At 43.6% G+C, this 12,399-nt stretch overlaps 1 protein-coding gene across 2 annotated transcripts in view; it reads left to right on the forward strand.

Moving 5' to 3' along the window:
• LOC117401264 (glutamate receptor ionotropic, NMDA 3B) overlaps positions 1–12,399 on the forward strand; it is a 46,121-nt gene that overhangs the window by 28,560 nt on the left and 5,162 nt on the right. For both annotated transcript variants that reach the window (XM_059013990.1, XM_059013991.1), the window contains exons 2-6: positions 2,069–2,691; positions 4,510–5,605; positions 6,853–6,998; positions 7,405–7,520; positions 10,113–10,264. In XM_059013990.1, the coding sequence (XP_058869973.1) occupies positions 2,069–2,691; positions 4,510–5,605; positions 6,853–6,998; positions 7,405–7,520; positions 10,113–10,264 (2,133 nt within the window). The remainder of the gene's footprint in view (positions 1–2,068; positions 2,692–4,509; positions 5,606–6,852; positions 6,999–7,404; positions 7,521–10,112; positions 10,265–12,399) is intronic.

A 12,399-nucleotide genomic window follows, 5' to 3' on the forward strand; every position in this document is an offset into this window, starting at 1 on the left:
CACAAATGCAAACACATGCTATTTTATTTGAAATGATACCATTGCATATATCCTATTGTATAACTCTCTATTGCTGAGGTCATTATTTGTCATGGGGGCTACTTATGAGCACCATCCTACATCTGAACTGTGAGGGGGTTTCAGATAGGATTGCTTAAGGGGCTAGCACCTGACTTTATAATTTCTGAGAACTGCAAGTGAATGGGAGATCTCCATACAAAATCATAATTACAGATGGGCAAGAAGCTATTGCAGTCAGAAGCAGACCCCTTGCTTGACAGTAATACACCTTGTAAATAACAATACTGAGCTCTCGTCATACAATATTCAAATGTTATGAAAATATAGCCATCCCTTACTATAGTTCACATATTTGTTTAATTCATGGTTAGGCCATGTCGACAGTAGATTGTACAAGTGCTTCGCTTTATTGTATAAGAGCCCTTCACTTATTCACTGTTTTCAGTATTTCATGTTTTCTCATGTAGTGGGCGCTCATGGTGGCACCCTGCTGACAGTGTTATGGCATGTATATTTTTTTTACCTTCTTGTCACTACTAGGCATGGCTGAGTACTACTATGACTATACTTCTGAGTAGCATTTTACTAGTACCAGGACCATAACTATTTAACTAGTAATTGAGTTGTTCTTTTTGGTAAGGAGTATTATTATTATTATTATTATTATTATTATTATTATAATTATTTATTTCTTAGCACACACCCTTATCCAGGGCGACTTACAATTGTTACAAGATATCACATTATTTTTTACACATTATTTTTACATACAATTACCCATTTATACAGTTGGGTTTTTACTGGAGCAATCTAGATAAAGTACCTTGCTCAAGGGTACAGCAGCAGTGTCCCCCACCTGGGATTGAACCCACAACCCTCTGGTCAGGAGTCCAGAGCCCTAACCACTACTCCAAACTGCTGAGTATTGATTGCCTAATCAATTTATCGGTTGATTAAGTAATGGATCGGTATGCCCTGAGGCATGTACTTTAGACTGTTCTGCAAGTAAAGAGTTAACAGAAATGTTGGCAGGCAACTTCAGCTAAAGAGCAGCTCCTGAACTCACATAAAAGCAACTTAACCTTAACACAGGCTATATCAAAGAGAATAAAAAGCACAGCATTTGAGTAATTAAATAAAAGCCACTCAGAAAGGGCAGTATTCAAAGCTACTGACACTCTTCTGAGTTAACCCCAAATGCACTTCAGAAGTTTTACCTGGAAACAAATCTGTTGGTATTTATTTTGTGGTGGGCGGGTGCTTCTGGAAATCTGAGCCCCAGGAATTGCTAACAATCTCAAAATGACGGTCGGGTAGGCAATTGCTCATTGGTTATTGAGGGGCTCGTCCGGGTTACAGGCTATCCTGATTGATGGAATAGCTACAGTAGTCCATGAACGTTTGTGGAGTGTCCTCTGATTGCTACACAAAGAGCCTCTCTGCTCAGTATTGGACCCTGCAGGTCCACACATCCCCAGCTCCCTCTTTTCTTGATTACTCCCCTCTGACACATTTCTTACAAATGCTGGATGATAACAAGGCTTTTGACTGGAATATAAAGCAGAAGGTTATAATTTAGATCAGACTGACATGATAAACTAGATGAATGAAGGAGGTCCCTGGAAGAGAGGGGAGAGGGGAGAGGGGAGAGGGGAGTCTTTCTCTCTTCATTTACACCTACCTTCCCAGTTGGGCTTTTGTCTAAGCACATTTTAGTAACACAAATAAACCTTATCATTTAGACTTTCATTATTTAGGAATGAAAGCTTGCCAGGTGCAACCTCTTGAGTTGTAACCTCTTTGTATCCCTGGGACAGGAGGCTCAACACATCTTTACTGAGTGCTACTTCTGAAAAGACTTCGAAAAGCTAAACTTAATTCTCAAATTGCACAATGATTGTTTTCCAGGATGAATGACACCAATTCTAAAACAACTTAAGACTACTGACAAATATTAAGGGTCTGAGTTGTTTGGTACATTTATTGGGTAAAACAATCTTGGTTTTCCAGACAGGTAACCCTCCCTCTTGTCCTCCCCTCCCGGCAGAGTCCCTTCCACCTGCAGATGTTGACCCGCAGCCCCTGGTCCTCTCTGGCAGAGCTCTTACTGAGCGTGCTGCAGGCTGCTGGCTGGAGGGAGGGCACGGCCCTGCTGTGTGGAGGCTGGGAGGAGGCCCCAGTGCTGGACTGGCTGAGCCGTCACCCTTTGTCCTGGCAGCTGGAAGCGGTACTGGACCTGACCCAGGTGGCAGAGGAGCAGGGGGGAATATTCCACTTCCTGTCCAAGCACTTCCGCTCCCTAGGCCTGAAGACTCTGCCCCATTCCTCCTCCGTCCTGCTGTTCGGTGCGGATCCCCAGTGCATCTCGGCAGTGCTCCACTCTGCCCAGGAGCTGGGCCTCACCCTCCCTGCAGTGCACTGGCTGCTGGGACAGCCTCTCACCCCTGAGGTGCTCCACACCCTCGGCCTGCCCTTCGGCCTGCTCGCCTATGGGGAGGTGAACCAAAAACCTCTGGACTTCTACATCCAGGACGCCGTGGAGCTGGTGACCAGGGCTGTGTCCGCGGCTGCAGCAGTGTGGCCGGACCGGGCCCTTATCCAGAGCATGGTCAACTGCTATGACAAGAGGAGCCAAGAGAGGGCGCCATCTTCTGGGCAATACCTGGCCAGGTACATGTCACCTCAACCAGATGTTTTGTGCTAGCGTGAGTGTAATTGGATTCATGTTTTCTCTGGTTTAGACGCTGTTTTTAGGTTAAGTTACCTCAGCACTGTTCCAGCCCTCAGCAGCTTTATTTATATTGTTTCTTTGAAAGCTTTTAAACAAAAATGATTGCATTCCTGTTGTAGGGAACCGCTTGAGGCTGTATTATCCTGCTGCTGTTTATCACTCCAACACACAAGGACAGACAAAGGAGATGGGTAATGACTGAAGAGTGCAGACTCAATGGGTTTTCTGTATCTAAAGGGTTCAGCTATAGGGGTTGTCATGAGTATTTCCTCCCCTTAACTGAATTGTAGCTAACCAAATAATTCCATCAATCTTACCTGTTTGGCATTTCCATTCGCTCCATAGGTCTCCAATATGCAGCACTGAAAGAAGCACATGTTAGAGCCAACAGGAGTTTCCATTTGATCTGATATCTGATGCTACTAATTTAAAGAAGTCTCTGTTTGCAAACCATGCTTTTCACCCCTTCCTGGGTCATTTGACTTGGAGGGTTAAACTGTCCCCACTCCTTCACTGTCAATAGTAACCAAGCAGCTGCTTCCCCCGAATGACTGGCATGCATTCAGCCAGTAAAGTGACCTTGCAGGGGTGAAATGACCCAGGAAGTAAAGTAGAAGCAGACTTCCTGAAAGGCAAGGCAAGCACTCTGGCTATATTCTTCAAGCTAGTGTGGCACCAGATTTTTAAATGAAAATACTTGGTGCTGTAACACACGTTTCCAAAAAAAACTGCACATTTCAAACCTATGTTGCTAACGGACGTGCAAAAAGATTTATGGAATTATTAGCTACACTTGGACTATAAAGAAGCATGTAATAGAGTTATATGACTCCAAGCGTCTGTGCATGGGTTATAGCAACACTCGTAGCACGTGGTGGTGAATTGGAGAGCTGCAAGGTGGCGAGGGAAACAGACACATATCTGTCTGACAAGGTATTTAGGACAGAGCATGCACAGCAGAACAAATAGAGCCATCTCCAGGAGAAAATAACGTGACAAGAATCGGTGTGCCTCTCACTCACCCGCGGCTATTAGAACTGTCTCCCAGCTGACGTACTGAAGAGGAACATCTACTTCTCTCGAAGACAATCGGATGGAAAGTGTTTTACTCCCTGTAGCCAATTTAGTTGTAGTTGTTCATTCACATGGCATAGGTAAACAAACTAGGCAAATTACTGTACAAAATTAAAGTTATCCAACCAGAAATACTTTATTCAGGGTGCTAGTTTGAAGCCAAAATTTCCAAAAGGAATAAAATAAAACGTGATGTTTAAATCTAGAACAAAAACTAATCACAACTCGAAGATTTAAAGCTGAATATCTGAAGCGATATTTAGACAAATGGCCATTGGTGTAATTTTGATCTCCTCTGTGAAACTGATGTTGTGTTGAGATTTACCTTTTACTACCTCATGTAGCTGCAGAGGGGATCATTGTCAAATCTGCTTCCTCACTTTTTGTGTTTAGGAATCTTTTCAGAAGCAGTGGTTAAATAAACCCAGTCTTAGCTGCTGTGCATTTGCGTTTTACCCTCACATTGACGACAGGAGTCAGAATCCGTGCATCTCACAGCACTGCCCGTTACACTAGCAGAAACAACAGCAAAGAATTATACAAAAAACACAGCAATAATGAGATATTTAAAAATTATATCAAGTCCCTTTGAAGAATAGATGCTGTCTTTTTCTTTTCATAAAGAAACTGTGCTGATAAAGATGTGGAAAAGTGTTTGAGGATCATGTGTGTCTATCCTGCAGGTTCCTGGCTGACACCTCCTTCAACGGACAGACAGGCCCTGTAGCCGTAGGGAACTCCTCCCGGGTGCTGACCTCACCCCTCTTCCACATCTGGAGCCTGCAGAGGGACCCACTGGGCCAGCCGACCTGGGTGACGGTGGGCAACTGGAAGAGAGGACGGCTGGTGGTGGAGGAGCAGGGCTTCTGGCAGGTCAGGGGTTTACGCAGGAGGTCAGGAATGGGAGGGGGGCCAGGGAGCCGGGGGGTGAGGGGAGACGGGACCTGGGGGAGCTCTCGGACCCGGCTGCGTGTCGTCACTTTGGTGGAGCATCCTTTCGTTTTCACCAGGGAGGTGGATGAAGATGGCAGCTGCCCAGCTGGCCAGTTCTGCCTTGACCCTCGGACCAACGACTCGGAAATCATAGACAGGTACTTCCGACATCTTTCCCGGGAAAGTAACGCATCAATCCCATACGAGTTCCGCAAGTGCTGCTATGGCTACTGCATCGACTTGCTGGAAAAGCTGGCGGAGGACTTGAGATTTGATTTCGACCTTTACATAGTCGGGGATGGGAAATACGGAGCCTGGAAGAATGGCCGCTGGACCGGGCTGGTGGGAGATCTTATGAGTGGTGCTGCAGATATGGCGGTCACAAGTTTCAGTATCAATTCAGCCCGGAGCAAAGTTATGGACTTCACCAGCCCATTCTTCTCAACTAGTTTGGGCATCCTGGTTCGGAGCAAGGATACTGCCGCCCCCATTGGTGCCTTCATGTGGCCCCTGCATTGGTCAATGTGGGTGGGCATCTTCGTGGCTCTGCACCTGACTGCCCTCTTCCTCACCCTGTACGAGTGGAAGAGCCCCTACGGGATGACCCCACATGGGCGAAACCGCAAGAAGGTCTTCTCCTACTCCTCAGCCCTCAATCTCTGCTACGCCATCCTGTTCGGACGCACTGTCTCCAGCAAGACTCCCAAGTGCTGGACCGGCCGCTTCCTCATGAACCTGTGGGCCATCTTCTGCCTGCTGGTGCTCTCCAGCTACACAGCCAACCTGGCTGCCGTCATGGTGGGAGAGAAGACCTTCGAGGAGCTCTCAGGAATCCATGACGCCAAGGTGAGTTCAGTGGTTCGGGACGAAGCCCCACGACACAGAATTGGTATTGAATGGTATTTCTTTGATGATTATGAAGTACAATACAAGATGAAACGCTCGCCATCATACACACTTGCTTTCAGGGTCTATCATCTGGCTTTTTGGGCGAGACGATAGGTGACTGGTGGAGGGGAAGATTATATATTTTTCGATTGACTGAAAGTGTGTGTGTGTGTGTGTGTGTGTGTGTGTGTGTGTGTGTATTTGGTGGTGGTGGTGGTGGTGGTGGGTCTTTCCTTACAACAGCAGGTAATCTTACAGAGCATAGTATGAGTTACCTCAAAACTGCTCTTCAGATCTAGTTGCCTACCCTTGATTATATATATATATATATATATATATATATATATATATATATATATATATAGGCTAGATCAGCCAAAGTGTCTTTATGGGAGTATTAGACCCCACCATTTAGTAATCTTCATCTGTGGATCAAGTTTCCTTTAGTTTTGCTGGCAATACACTACTGTGCACTAGATGGTGCTGTTGCTTATTAATATGCCTCTGGCTGATCTAGCCTACGTCATGTCTATGGCACGAACTAGTACTGGGCAGAAGCTCCTGGACCCATCGTGCAAACACCTTGACACAACAATAAAGAAATAATTGCAATGTTGTGAAAAAGGGAAGAAATTGTCATTTGAAAGTCTTTGTGATTAACATGCTATCAGTTTCTGTTTCAGTCATCACATCCCAGCAATGTGAAGAGATGGACAGGGTGATTGTGATTGAATTAACTCAGTGTGCCCCAGTACTAGTTGGAGGTTGTGTACTTGTTCATCTGGAAAGGTCAATTATGATAAACTATCTTCATTACAGGGCTGCCCCAGTGGAAATACAAGCAGGGGACACACACACACAGTTCAATAATAAGAATACATGTGTTTAAAACACAATCAGTTCAGTCATTAAAACAATTACCTGGAAGGTGCTATGCAATTTAACACTGGCTTGGATATTTTAAGTGTGCTGACTGTTCCCAATGAAGGGAAACGCTCATTCTAATCATGGAATCCCCTTTAAAATCCATTCACCTTCCTTGTTAGTGGTGTCCCAAGATCTCTGCTGAAAAACACCCAAGTGTGAACTGGAATAATCAAGGAAGAGATTATTATGATCATTGACTGCACCATTTGGAAAACCCTGAGATCTGCAGGACCATAACACTGATTTGAGGGGTGTCTCTCTTTCTCTCTTTGTTCTAGCTGCACCACCCCTCCCATGGTTTCCGCTTTGGTACCGTCCGGGAGAGCAGTGCAGAGGACTACATGAAGAAGAGCTTCCCTGAGATGCATGAGTACATGAGACGCTTCAATGAGCCCACCACCCCAGACGGTGTCGCCAACCTCAAGTAGGGACTGTTGGGGGAGGAAGGGGTTTTCAGAACAGATAATTTGACACTAGAACATATGCAAATTCAAAACGGTCTCCATATGGCGCAAGGCACTCAAAACCTAACTTAAAAATGACCTTCATCTGAAGTGGATTAGCCTAAATATATGTACAAATATACAGAGAGATAGACAGACAGTGCCTCCATATACCCCTATAATCTGATACTGTCAACTCTCATTTCCAAGGTTTGTTTGTGTTTGATAAGATCATACATGAAGGATTATATTTCTTTACCGGCGTTGATGTCTCCAGTCTTTTTCTCTACATGTGTGCATTAAGTGAACATTGTCCTGAAGATGTGAACACTGTGAAAGTCCCGGGACAGGCCCTGCTCTTACCTTGTGTTCCCCTGTGTGTTGAAGGACAGATCCGCCTCAGCTGGAAGCCTTCATCATGGACAAGGCTCTGCTGGACTATGAGGTGTCCATCGACGCAGACTGCAAGCTGCTCACTGTAGGGAAGCCCTTTGCCATCGAAGGTGAGCCACACATTCCTTTATTTACAGAACAGCTGCTTCCGTATTAGAATGAGATGATCAAGGAAGTGCAGCAGATATCCTGAGAATAAGACACGGAAACTGAGAACTTCTCTTAACCTAAAAGTAGCATCAGATATTTTTAATGACTTTTTGAAAGAGTTAAAGCACCTGTTAATTTTACAAAACTAGAACCGAAAACAACAGAGTCATTTATTTCAAGTTCCCTTTCAGACCTCTCTAGGCGTTTCATTTTTCATTTTGTAACATCAGCGTGTTTTTTTTTCTTCTTTCCAAAAATAGGAGTTAATTAAAGAACCGAGGATACGCTTTGAAAATATGACCCTTCATGTTTTCAAATGAAAATCCACGTTTGCTGTATTTGAGACCTGCATAGTTAAAGAAAGTGCAAAACAGGTTTATCTGAGTCATACTTAGACATGTCAGTTTAATTATTGTTATTATCACACTGTGGTTACACAAGAATTAAGACAGATTTTATGGAATTATCTTGTTAACTACCTGAAGTTGTTTCTGACTTCTTCTGTAGCATTGCTGCTGTGCTTTTTTTTGTGAAAAACACCTGGGTAGATTAAAATTGTACACTTCAATAAAAAGCTTTTGACAAATGTAGGTCGATGTTATCCAACACCATAATTAATTCAAAAGCCTTTTTGGAATGAATAAGGGCAGTACAGTCAAAACTGCTAATAAAACATTTATCATAATGTGTGCGTCTTTCACATAGGAAAATGTTAGATGGTGACAATTCATGTCAGGTAAGATTGAATTATTTCATTATTTCTATGTTCTAACAAAAATAATTCAATCCATCTTGTTGTGCATTCATGTACGGTATGCCTCAGATGTCCAGTTTTGAAAGAAGCACATGATCTTTTAAAACATGATATCTGGTACTGCAAAACCACTGTTTGAGATCAGTGCTTTCAGATAGTATTGCACTTGCTTGGTCATTTGTCCCCACCCTTTCAATTGCTTCCTACTTGTTAATAGCAAACCAGCACCTTCCCCTATTGACTGACATGCTTTTAGCCAATCACATGACCCAGAAGACACTGCTGAGCGGAAATGACTTAGGAGGAGTAACATATTTCTTGTGAAAAAGGCAGAGAGAATCGAAACTTCCTTAAACCTGAAGTAGTAACAGATAACATATTTAAAAATGAAAATACATGTTTGCTATACCATGTGTTTCTTTCAAAACTGCACATTTCAGACTGATGAAAGTGAACGTGGTAAATGTGTGCACCGCTATGGCCTAAGGTTTTGCATCCCTCTATAAAATTAACTCAATTTGCTTCATGAAGTCGAATGAAACCTGCTGAATAATGTTACGTTAACATATTGAATTACATACCGCTTTGTAGAAATCGAAATCTAACATGAAATACTATACTACTATTATGACTTTCAATATAATTTTGTAGTTTCTTTGATAACATGATGTTAAATAAAATATCGAAATTATGTTATTATGTCTCAAGCCTGAAATTCTAGGTGAAGCTGAGCTTTTGGCCATAGCTGTAGGGCAAACCTGATATTCTGGGACCATTTATAGGACAACCTGTCCTGAGCTGTTTAAGGAAAGTGACTGTCATGACGAGTGTCTGTCTTTTCAACGCTTCACACTCTGCTGGGTTGCGAAGGTGAACGGGCTGCTTGTCCTGCAAAGTGGAATGAGCCGGCAAGATTGCTAATCAGCATGCTGACGGAGGGGAATGGTGATCCCAGCACAGTTAATGTCACTACAGATTCACTTTACACACCGGAAATCTGCCTGAGATCCAATGGGACTGGGTGAACTACACAGAGCTAATCATCAGGGTTTGTCCAGTTAGACACCCACATATTACAAAAGAGTCCACATTTTGTGTTGAAATTTAAAACCGTATAAGAACATTTACAAACGAAAGGAGGCCATCAGTGCCTGTCCTGCTTCTAGTAGCTGACAGATCCCAAGACTTTGTCGGGTCGGGTCTTCAAGGATCCCGGTGATCCAGGTTTGGAAAATGTAAAATAATATGCCCCCCACATACTTATAATCAGTGTAAAAAAGGCACCAGGCAAAGTGTTTAGCTACTTGACTTAGTTTCTTATAAAGGCCTAGTTAATAATAAGGTTTCTTGGAAATTATAAGATCCTTTCTCCACTTCATTTCCTCACCGTCATTCTTTTCAGAAGCAAATTTTGCTGAAATAATTAGTAAAGATGACAACTAATCATACAGAAATGGGTTGGTCTATAAAACATTCCTTTAAGTGTCCAGGAAATAAAGTCAGCTACCTGCAAGTAAAGACCGCTGTGGCTATTAGAAGACAAAACACTTGTTTTTATGTTATTTTGAGCTGGATCTTGAAAGTTAAGTCGCCAAGATTCCTAAGACCCATTAGGTAATATATATTTTTAAATATAATAGATCCTTACATTTCCTAGACCTAAGTTGTATTCTATGTAATCACAGTGATTACACAGATGGCTACTCAATAACTACATGTTGAATTTCCACATTGAATTGTATGCAGTTTCAAGGGTCTTCTGTAATTCCTGCTCCCCACTCTTATCTCTCCCTCCCAGGCTACGGGATCGGCCTGCCCCAGAACTCCCCCTTCACCTCCAATGTGTCGGAGTTCATCAGCCGCTACAAGTCAGACGGCTTCATGGACATGCTGCACGACAAGTGGTACAAAGTGGTGCCCTGCGGGAAGAGGGTGTTTGCTGTCACTGAGGTGAGTGTGTGACCAGAGCGACGCTGCTCCATCACCTTCTACAAACACAGAGGACCCGATTCAATTACCATTTACCACACTGCCTGCCTCCCAGTCCCTCAGCTCTAAGAACTAGACCACACTGCCTCCCTCCCAGTCCCTCAGCTCTAACCACTAGACCACACTGCCTTCCTCCCAGTCCCTCAGCTCTAACCACTAGACCACACTGCCTCCCCCCCAGTCCCTCAGCTCTAACCACTAGCCCACACTGCCTCCCTCCCAGTCCCTCAGCTCTAACCACTAGACCACACTGCCTCCCTCCCAGTCCCTCAGCTCTAACCACTAGACCACACTGCCTTCCTCCCAGTCCCTCAGCTCTAACCACTAGACCACACTGCCTCCCCCCCAGTCCCTCAGCTCTAACCACTAGACCACACTGCCTCCCTCCCAGTCCCTCAGCTCTAACCACTAGACCACACTGCCTCCCTCCCAGTCTCTCAGCTCTAACCACTAGACCACACTGCCTCCCTCCCAGTCTCTCAGCTCTAACCACTAGACCACACTGCCTTCCTCCCAGTCCCTCAGCTCTAACCACTAGACCACACTGCCTCCCTCCCAGTCCCTCAGCTCTAACCACTAGACCACACTGCCTTCCTCCCAGTCCCTCAGCTCTAACCACTAGACCACACTGCCTCCCCCCCAGTCCCTCAGCTCTAACCACTAGACCACACTGCCTCCCTCCCAGTCTCTCAGCTCTAACCACTAGACCACACTGCCTCCCTCCCAGTCTCTCAGCTCTAAACACAGCTGCAGTGCTTAACCTAAAGAAAAACCTTTTGAAAATAAATACATCAGCAGCGAAATCTGAATCTGTCAAAAAAACTTTTTTTAACAAAACATATTATAACGTTATTTTAAGATGACTGTGAACAAGACAGTAATCCAAAATGATGTAACAAGATGAATCAATTTGATTAATAACTTGATTTAATGAATATTGAAAATAGCTTCAAATTAGTCTCAAATGTATTAATCATAGGCATCAATTGGATTTTGAAATTAATGTTATCAAGTACAAAAGTTAGCATGAAAACTTTCTATAAAAATCACATTTCTGCATCTCAAAACTTAGCCCACAGTACAAATGCATTCAAGACAACTCATAAGTGAAAACAACATGTATTATGTGGTAGCTTAATGCTAAAACAGTAAAAACACTGCTCCTCTCTTGTGCATGTCGTAAATTATTACTAGAAGTGTGACTCAGGTCCTCTCAAATGCCTCTTGTTTAACTGGGACAGCCGCTTAATCAGGAATATTTTTACATCCCTCGAGGCGTCCCGATAAAGCGGCGCCTACTGTATAAGAAAGATATGCTGACCTGCCCAAGTATCTAATCAATAGGAATTCAGATCTCGTATCAGTTAATTAACCAGCCCCCCTCCTGGGCCTTTACAGGTTAGACAAGATCAGGCCTCTCACCCGCCTGCAGCCCTGCACACTGCTGTCAGACCCCTTCAGTACAGTTATTAACTCAAGCTCGTGTGTGTGAGTTGAATGGAATTTTTGGATTCATCTTGACTGCTTTTGATAACAAGAACTCCCCCAGGTTTTTATTTCTGTTAGGGTTCTGGTGCCCAAATAGCCCACAGTAAAACACGTGATCCCCCCACAGCCACATCAAATCCTATCTAGACCCCACTTGTGCAATTTTGCTCATCTTAAAACGATATTATCTTTTAATATTTATCACATCCCATAATACCCAACCAACTTACTGAGGACTTGCTAAAAGATGGCGCTCACATTAAAAGTAGGTAAAATGATCTTAAAATGATCAAAATTTCACAAGAGATTCAAAACACAGGAAAAAATAAGAATGTGGCAATAGACAAGCTATTTTCTGCAAATAGACCCAATTGTAGTTCCATTAAAGGTGAAACAACTCCTTTAATGAGGCGTGACTCTAAATATACTTTCATTAAATGAACTCACACTGCCCTCTTGTGGAATAATGCGATATGATAACTGACTCTTCCTTATACCCTGAAACTATAGCATTGAATCGTGTTATAGCCTGCTTTCTAGTGGTTAGACCTGAGGGACTGGGAGAGGTAGTGTGGTGGTCTAGTGGTTAGAGCTGAGGGACTGGGAAG

This window comes from Acipenser ruthenus, chromosome 47, assembly GCF_902713425.1.
Source record: "Acipenser ruthenus chromosome 47, fAciRut3.2 maternal haplotype, whole genome shotgun sequence".
NCBI classification, from domain to species: Eukaryota; Metazoa; Chordata; class Actinopteri; order Acipenseriformes; family Acipenseridae; genus Acipenser; species Acipenser ruthenus.